Below are 9,250 nucleotides of genomic sequence, written 5' to 3'. Positions count from 1 at the left end.
GTTTAGGAGAAAAAGTTTTGATAAGGGTTATTCGGGTATAAATTACAACTAAAATAAGTTTAAATAATTTCAGGTAAGTTCAGATTAGATCAGATAAGTTTTGATAAGTGAAATAAGGTTTTAAATGATGGAATTCACCAAAAAAAAAATAGTAGTTAAAATATTAAGAACTTTTAAAAACAAATAAAATGGAAACTGTTAAGGTGATTCAGAATCAAAGGTAATAATATGATTCAATGTAACAGGATTAAGCAAGTTTTGATTGAATTTAGTTTACCACATTTTTTTTAGGATTAATAATACTGTTTTTTAATCCCAACTTTCATCAATTTATTTTTATTAATCCCAACTTTGGATTATTCCTCAATAATCCCTACTTTAAAGTGATCTATCTTTCTTCATACCCAAATCGGTCAACAAAAATCAATGACCTAATTTTCTAGGTCACTTGACATGTGTCAAGCTGTAAGTGGTCTAAAAAATTAAAGAAATTAAAGAAAAAATCGATTAACAAAAAAAGAAAAAAAAAATCAAAACTAGCCACCACTAGCCCACAACCACTAGCGGTGACCCCTTCCTCCACACCCAACCCTGAACCACTGCCTCCCTAGCCCCAACCCCCAAAACCTCCCCAGAAACCACACTAAACCCGCGAAATCGGCCCCCTCTACCTCCCCTCACCGCCTAAACCAGCCATAGCCAAACCCTTGCGTCGAAACCGCCACCCATAAAACCCGAAACCACCCATAACCAAACCCCACATCCCTGAAACCGTCCCCATTATCCCCCCCCACCCCCGAAACCACCTGTAAACCCTCGAAATCACCTCCCCCACCCCCGAAACCACCTAAAAAATGCAGCCCACTCCCTTTCTCTCTCCTCTCATTGTCGGATAACGTAATCAACGGCAGTGATGAGAGGGTATCCGGTGCAAGGAGGGTTTTCGGCAGGTCGAAAAACTGGGGTTGGGGGGTCATAGAGGGTAACGGGTGTAGGTCTTGGCGGTTGAGGAAGTGCAGCACCAGCCACCCAACGCTGGTGGTCTTTGGTTTTTTTTTTCCTTGTTTTTTGTTTTTTTAATTTAAATTAATATTTTTTTTATATTTTTGAACCAATTAGAGTGCAACACGTGCCATATAATTTGTTTTAAAAAAAATTGACTCTTTCTTCAGGTAACCAGTAAACCGGATTGAAGAAAGGAAACGCAGGTGAAAGTTGGGATTATTGCAGAATAATCAAAAATTGGGTTTATCCAAAATAAATTGGTGAAAGTTGGGATTAAAAAACAATATTGATCTTTTTTTTTTTATCCAAAAAAATAAAAATAAAAATAAAAATCACTCCCATCTCAAAAATCCACTTACCAGCAATCCGAGGACCGGGTCCATACATACATTAAAAATAAAGCAATGTTTCAATGGTTGCCTCGCTCACTAATTTATGTTTTTGCTCATTTGCTTAGTTGAAGTTCTTTTTGAGCAAATTAGTAAAATAACCAAATAACATTTTTGTCTCTACCACGCAAGTAGAATAACTATATTGTCGTTAACATGTATGGTGACCGAAATGGAGTACAGTAATTATGTGAATACTGTTAAACTTTAAGACAACACATAACGGACATGGACAATCCAAACAAAGAGGAGATCGAGTTAGTCTACAAACAAGAATCAAGGAGGTTTCATACTAAAATGCGGATCAATTTGACCCAGATTAGCAGGCAATATCCGTTAAATGCAGGGAATTTTAAGTGCCCCAAAGTCGTGCCTCTATTGAAAATTGATCTAATGTGATGAAATCCTTCCTAAGATACCAAGAACTACTTGTTTATTGATTGATTAAGTTAATAAACAAAATTTGAAGGTGGTATATAAGAGTATTATAAAATTATCGGTTTTTTCGCCATATACCTCTGATTTTTTATTTATTCACCATGTACCCTTGAAAATTTTCAAATTCACCATATATCCCTGAATTGTTACAAAAATTCACCATTTACCTCTAATGATGACAAAATGAGTAAAATTTGGTTAATTATGCATCGAAACCATCTTTAAATCACTCTCTCCCCCATCCCCGAAACCACTCATCTCCTTTTTTCAATCCCCGAAACCACTCCAAATCTTCATAACCATATTTGTACAATTGATTTTAAGAATGAGAAAAGGAAATTTAGGGTGGGTTTGGGGGCTGGAATAAGGAATGTGGGTGGTTTCGGGGGTAGAGAAATGTATTTAGCGTGGTTTCAGGTCCTAATTAACCCTAATAATGACTGATGAAAATAACAATCAATAGTTATCAAGGGTATATGATGTATTTTTGTGAAACCTAGGGGGTATATAATAAATTTAAGAAAGTCCAGGGGTTTATGGTGAATAAACAAAAAACTCAGAAATACATGGTGAAAAAACCGTAATACACAATTTATTATTCTATAGTAAATCAGAGTTTTTTTTTTTTTTTTCAAGGAATTTTCCATCGTAAACTCAACCTTTTTTTTTGAAGTATTAATTTGTTTAGGAAATTCATTATATCTATTTATTATTATAATTCTTTTGAAGACTATTATTATAATTGATTACTATTGTTTTATACTTCATATTTTCCTAGAAACTTCTATAATTCAATTATTAATCATTTACGAGATCGGGCATGACTCGGGTATTATACTCCCTCCGTCCCTTAATTAGATGCCTATTTCTAAAATTACACGGGAATTAAGGAACTTGGAGAATCCTTAAAACCCATGATTGGGAAATATAAAGGAAATAAAAAGACATTTACTGTTGTCTTTGAATAAAACAAAATAGAATGAAATTAAATTAAATGCTTACACATGTCAACAATCCTTTAAGAAAAAAAGGACCAATGACATTTGTTTATGAAAAATAAAGGGACCAATTAAATTCATTTAATATGCTGCACATGGATTGCAATTATTCAAATGGGGAATGAGGAGGAGAGAGAATAAAATGTTTCTGTGCAACCATGAGGAAGTAGTAATGTATGAGCAAATACATAACAATACTAAAATATAATAAAAGTACATAGAAGAGAGATAAAAAAAAAAGTGTTGTGGGTCCCATTACATGTAAAAAGAGGGAAAATAGTAATGAGACCACACTTTGACTTGTACAATTAGAAGCTTATAAAAATACCATTGGAATTTTTATTCAAGTACTACTGAAAGTATATATAGTACCACTGAAAGCATTTATAATATCACTGAATATACAATGGTACTATTTGACTACTCAATGAGGATCACACTTTATTTGTACCATTAGAAGCTTATAAAATACCACTGAGAGTGTATTTCGCACCACTACAAGTATATATAATATCACTGAATACATACAATGATACTATTTGATCACCCAATGATACCACGTGAAATTTTGTGCAATTTAAAGTGAAATGATTGCACTGTCTCTCGTTATGTATTTGTAAATGCCTCACTAACTCTCTTTGGAATGCCTCGTGCAACCATTAAATGCCAAAAGCAAAAGTAAATAAAGTAGTGACACATCACACTGATGATTTGGGGACATTTTGGGGAATAAATTTGGAGAATAAGAATAATTTGGTAAAAATATCACTTACTAAAAAAGGAAATAGACATCTAATTTTGAAACTCTTAAAAAAGAAACTAGACATCCAATTAAGGAACGGAGGGAGTAATCTATATTATCATATTTTCTTTGTATTTCACTAAGTTAACTCCAACTAAGCAGTTGCAATCTAACCAATAACTCTTGATGAGAAAGTGCAAATGTTAGGTATGTAGCTCTCTCCTTTTCATTTCGTGAATTATGCTGGTTTTATACACTCTGCTTACTTGACGTGCATTGGTTCTTTCTTTTATATTACAATTACAATTTATGAACCCATTCGTGCAAATATTGTGGAGCATATTCCAAAAGTAGGAAGCCCATGAACCAATATAACTGAAAAAAAATATATTAGTTCATAAACATATACGAGTATATTCTATAATAACCTATGATATGCATGTCATATGATAATTTGTAATTTTATTGGAGCTAATAAGGTAGTTAACGTGCGTAATGCGCGCATCATAACTAGTTATGTATTAGGAGTTGTTGTTTCGGTTTAGTCTTATGTTACAAATAGTTGTTGACAAATAAATATTTTTAGGGGCAAAAATGTCCGCACAATATTTTTAAATATTAAAAAAATGGCAATTTCATGAAATGTCACTGAGCACTTAAAAAATACACCAAATGCCATCGCGTTTTTCAAAATTCACCAAACGCCACTGAGGTTTAGTACAATATCACCATATGCCATTTCCGTTAGTTGACCGTCAGTGCCCGTTAGTTGACCCTACCACTTGCCACGTTTCACCTTCTGATTGGTCCGTTTTAAAAAAAAAAAAAATTAAACAAAAATTAAAAAAAAAACCAAAAAAAATTCAAAAAAAATAATAAAAAATAACAAAAATAACAAAAAAAATTAAAAAAAGGGGAACTCAGAGGTGGCCAGCCACCACGTCCTCCCTGTCGTCGAGCCCCCTGCCCACCCCAAAACCTTAGCCGCCACCACCCCCTACCGCCGGGGCTAGCACCGGGAGGCGCGTCGGCCACCAGCGACCCCTCCCCTATCCCGCCGCAATCCCCTAACCTGCGAAACCCAACCCCCCTTCCTCCACCACCCCGAAACCCCACCCCCCTTCCTCTCCCTCTCTGATTTCCAGCCACCCTACCCAAAACCCATCCCCTTCCCATCGGTTTTCGATTCCGGCCACCCCACCCAAAACCCCCTTCCCCATCCCTTTTCGATTCACCTTTACCAACCTTATTCAATCCAAGTAAAAATAGCTTGTGTTCATCTTCAGTCCATGGAACTCCTAATCAATCACAATCACAATCAATCGATTTTTCAATCAACAAAAAATCCTAAATTAATCAATAAAACAAACAAAAAACAACTTCAATATGCGACGCTGACTATCTCTCTCATACCTCTCGTTTCCGTTCACGACTAACACCACCAGCATCACACGCATTATTCATAACAACTGCATCATCGGCAGAAGCATAACCACCACCAGTAGCAAGAGGAGGAGCGACGTCGTTTGAAGAAGAAGAATCAAGGCGATGTTCATACCGAGAGAGATTATTCAACGAAACACTCTTCCTCAAGGAATCAGCGACAACACGAACACCGAAAAGCATGATCTCGCCAGCAGTTGAATCCGCTTCCTTGGCCAACTCCGATGAAAAAGTCGTGGGTGGGGTGGTCGATTTTGAGGGTGAGGGTTGTGTGGGTGGGGAGGCCGGAAATCGGAAAGGGGGGGGGGGGGGGGGAGGGGGAGGGAAGGGGTTTTGGGTGGTGGCTGGGGTTTGGGTTTTTTTTTTTTTTTTTTTATTTTTTTAAAATATTTTTGGTTTTTTTTAATTTTTGTTTAATTTTTTTTTAAAAACGGACCAATCAGAAGGTGACACGTGGCAAGTGGTGGGGTCAACTAACGGTCAATTAACGGGTACTGGCGGTCAACTGACGGGAATGGCATATGGTGATATTGTACTAAACCTCGGTGGCATTTGGTAATTCTGAAAACGCGATGGCATTTGGTAAATTTTTTAAGTACTCAGTGGCATTTCATGAAATTGCCGTTAAAAAAAGATATGTAATTAACATTAATAAGGGCAAATAAGTAAATAAACTTTTTAAAGGTTATTATCATCCAAATACTATTTATTAGGGTTATCTCTATACGTATTTTATATTTTAACAAACTCCCGAATTTAAAGGGGCCGTTTGGTTGGGGGTATTCAACAAAGGGAATGGGAATCGACGGGAATCATTCCCTTTGTTGTTGTTTGTTAGGCCATTTTTCCAATTCCCTTTACCCCCTTCATTCCCCCAAATTCCTCTAAGTTCATTCCTCACCCCCAAGGTATTTCCATTCCAATCCTTGCCACCACACCACCATACCACCACCCTCCTACCTACCCATATCACCGGAAACCGCACCACTGCCTACCCTTCGCCGCACCTCTTCCACCCCTCGTCGGCCATCCCCTCAACTCCCCCACCCCTCGCCGGCCATCCCCTCAACTCCCTCGAAAATCGCCGGTCATCCCTTCAACTCCCTTGAAAAAATTCCCTAATCCCGGCCATCCCCACGTCGTACCAGTCACCGCCCCTCCCTAACCCTTCACCGGAACTCGCCGCCCCTCCTTAACCCTTCGCCGCCCCCTGAAACTACCTTCCCTCCCCGAAAAACCTTCCCCACACCCACGCATAACCCTAGAAAACCCTTATGCGTGGTGTGGGGAAGATATTCTAGGGAGGGAAGGTAGTTTCGGGGGGCGGCAAAGGGTTAGGGAGGGGTGGCGAGTTCCGGCGACGGGTTAGGGAAGGGCGGTGACTAGTGCGACGGGAATGGGGTGGCTGGAAAAGTGGGAAAGTGAAGAAAGAGGGGTGTGTGGGTTGGTGTGGTGGTGGTGGTGGTGATTCCCATTGTTTTTTTTACACCAAACAACATATTACATGTGAGGGATTTTCAGTCCATTCCATTTCATTCCCTTTGTTCGTTCCATCCCGTTTACTCCGTACAAACCAAACGACCCCTAAGTATGATATGAAAAAAAGGGTTTTTCTATATAGTAATCTTGTTAATTTCACTTTTCTACGTTGTGCCTCAACATATATTACTTTCCACACTGTAACCCCAATATATACATTTTGTTTTCATACGGTAACCTTGCCGTTTTCCCGTCATTAAAAAATTACTTGAGTGGGGCCTACTCTCCATTTATTAATATTTTTTATTGATTTGCGCGTTGGAAAACCTTCCGTTAAAGGTTTGGGGGCTATTTTATTCCTTAAATGCCTCGTTTTGCTTATTAATAAATGTCTCGATTTACGTGTTCATGTTTTAATACGCAAAACGAGGCATTTACGTAACTTTTTGTGAAATCTGAGTTCAATTTGGTTCCATAAGGCCCAAAATAGCCCCCAAAACGTTTAACGGAATATTTTTCAACGCGCAAATCTATAAAAAAATATTAATAAATGGAGAGTGGGCCCCATTAACGGAATTTTTTAACGGCGAGATAACGGCAAGGTTACCGTATGGAACAAAATGTATATTGGGGTTACAGTGTGAAAAGTGACATATGTTGGGATACAATGTAGAAAAACGAAATAAACAAGGTTAATATATAGAAAAACCCTAAAAAAAAAAAGTATCTAATGAGTCTAGCATTACCCCTTTTTTAATTAACTCAACGCAATAGAAGGGCCAATTGAAGCTGACTCTAGCTGTTATTTGACCACAAGCTAAAGAGTATAAAACTACCAAAACTGGAATCCAGATTAAAAGCAATACTAGTACCTTTTTGGTTATACGTTCATCCTAGTTGACATTAATACTATAATTATAATTATTTAGAGGTTGCTTTAACTTTTGCATGGTTTCTAAATGAAGTGCATTAGTACGTGTCTTAAATTAACAAAGAGAGATTATTATTGACCATTTTCGGCTTAGTGGTTGAGTTGGCAGAACAGCTAGGCCATTCAGCTACTATAATTTTGGTGCTAATATATTAATTAATTAGATAAACAGTTTTGAACAAAAGGGAAAAATTGCTTTCTGACCCAATTTAGCATTAGGGGCAAATAGGGTAAAGAGGTAATTATATAAAAGCCAACAAACTTTGAAGAGCCTTGACCTAATAAAAAAATTTGCATTTTGTAGGATCAACCTTCCTCTCAAAGTGCATGCTTCATAAACCGATTTAGATTGACCAATGAGAAATTACGGCTCAATAAACCCTTTTCGTTAACTTTTTTTTTTTTTTTTTTGAATGAAGACCCTTTTTGTTACCGATTACTCAATTCGCTTCAGCCTTATTGATACTTTATTATTGATTATAATTCTCCATTGGCATATATAAATAAATTAAATTAAAAAAAAAAAAAGAAAACAAATAAATAAATTAGTGACTCCCAAGGTTGGGATGTGGAATTCACCCGCACTACTTATTCCCCAATTGGGATATTAGAAGTGGCTAATTATAAAATGGATAATTTAGAAGGAAAAATAGCTTTTGGCTATAATATAATACTACAATAATCGTCAATTTTGACTATAATCAACAACCAAATGCAAAATTTTGTATTGGATTATTGTAAAGACTAAAAAAAATTGAACTCAAAAACTACCTAACATGTTCCTTAAAAAAAAAACAAAAAAAAAAAAAAAAAATACATTACAAAATTAGTAATGTAATATGGAGAAAATTAACTTAGCTTGTGTAGTCTGGTTCGTAAGAATTCGTAAACAAATTCCAAACAACAAAGTATTTCCTCAAAGTTAATTTGACATTCTTAACTTTATGTGGTGATTTTGGTGGTGGTGGACATTGCATGGATAGTGGATAACTAGGGAGCGGGCGTTAATAAATCCAGTCATGTTAGATTGACGCCATAGTTTGTACACATACCTTGCCCCGATTCCTCTTGTAATATCATTATTAATATAAGGTAAAGTTATTTCCAACCAAGTCTTGCCAATTAGCCTATCCTTGATCATCAACCCGATTGCAGCATAATATATTTCAATGTTCACCATACATGACTTTTGGTTGTTTTTGTTCACCCTCATGCTAAAGGTGTGGTTCCAATTTGGGTTCAACCCACCTTTCTCGTCAATTCTTGTATACCGCTTCTTAGTTGGGTCAATCCACCATACGGCCTAGGTTCGAACCGGATGACCAAGGCTAAGCATAATGAGAGTTTTACGGATTGGCACGACTCTATGGTCAACTCAATATCGCATAATGATGACTCACTCTCTAAATTTGTTGTTGATGATCCTACCATCCTTCTCTTTTCTCTTGGATGTACTATATTATTTTATCATTCATTCATGTACATATATATACATAATATAAGCATGATCAATTATTTTAACTAAATTTCATTTTTTTTTGGCGTGAAAAAATAATCAATTTATCATATGTTCATCTTATCATTAAGTACTCTGTAATATCTGTTAAAAGAGATAAACTTTAGGCATATCTTAACTTGCTAATATTGTGATACGGATTGAAATAGGCTATGTCAGCTTAGAAAGATATGGATGAATTATTTCAATCTTATATACGTAGTATTGGTTTATTTGAAGTTATATGATTTATATTCATATAGTTGAAATTTATTAATTTATTTATTTGTTATTTTTTTTTTTTGAAGAAATTAATTCTAAATTCAGTCC

At 36.2% G+C, this 9,250-nt stretch overlaps 1 protein-coding gene across 2 annotated transcripts; it reads right to left on the bottom strand.

Annotated features, from left to right (window-relative positions):
* Nucleotides 1–3,986: 3,986 nt before the first annotated feature.
* Nucleotides 3,987–5,334, bottom strand: LOC110720253 (transcription factor MYB1R1-like). 2 transcript variants are annotated; one of them, XM_021899255.1, is made up of 2 exons: nt 4,986–5,334; nt 3,987–4,870 (listed from the first exon to the last, which is right to left on the bottom strand). In XM_021899255.1, exons 1-2 carry the CDS (start codon nt 5,196–5,198, stop codon nt 4,823–4,825), a joined length of 261 nt encoding a protein of 86 aa, XP_021754947.1. In that variant the 5' UTR covers nt 5,199–5,334; the 3' UTR covers nt 3,987–4,822. The 2 variants fall into 2 exon arrangements, with proteins under 2 accessions (XP_021754947.1, XP_021754948.1); XM_021899256.1 differs by having other exon boundaries at nt 3,987–4,371.
* Nucleotides 5,335–9,250: the final 3,916 nt, after the last annotated feature.

This window comes from Chenopodium quinoa, unplaced genomic scaffold (assembly GCF_001683475.1).
Source record: "Chenopodium quinoa cultivar QQ74 unplaced genomic scaffold, ASM168347v1, whole genome shotgun sequence".
Taxonomy (NCBI): Eukaryota; Viridiplantae; Streptophyta; class Magnoliopsida; order Caryophyllales; family Amaranthaceae; genus Chenopodium; species Chenopodium quinoa.
This window is presented reverse-complemented; position numbering and strand designations above follow the sequence as displayed.

What these genes read in the sequence shown, in the direction of transcription:
- LOC110720253 (XM_021899255.1), bottom strand. Translation starts at nt 5,198, where the DNA reads ATGCTTTTCGGTGTTCGTGTTGTCGCTGATTCCTTGAGGAAGAGTGTT. An exon ending in GTCGTGAACGGAAACGAGAG is followed by an intron (nt 4,871 to 4,985) that starts GTATGAGAGAGA and finishes GTGATTGATTAG; the next exon opens with GAGTTCCATGGACTGAAGAT.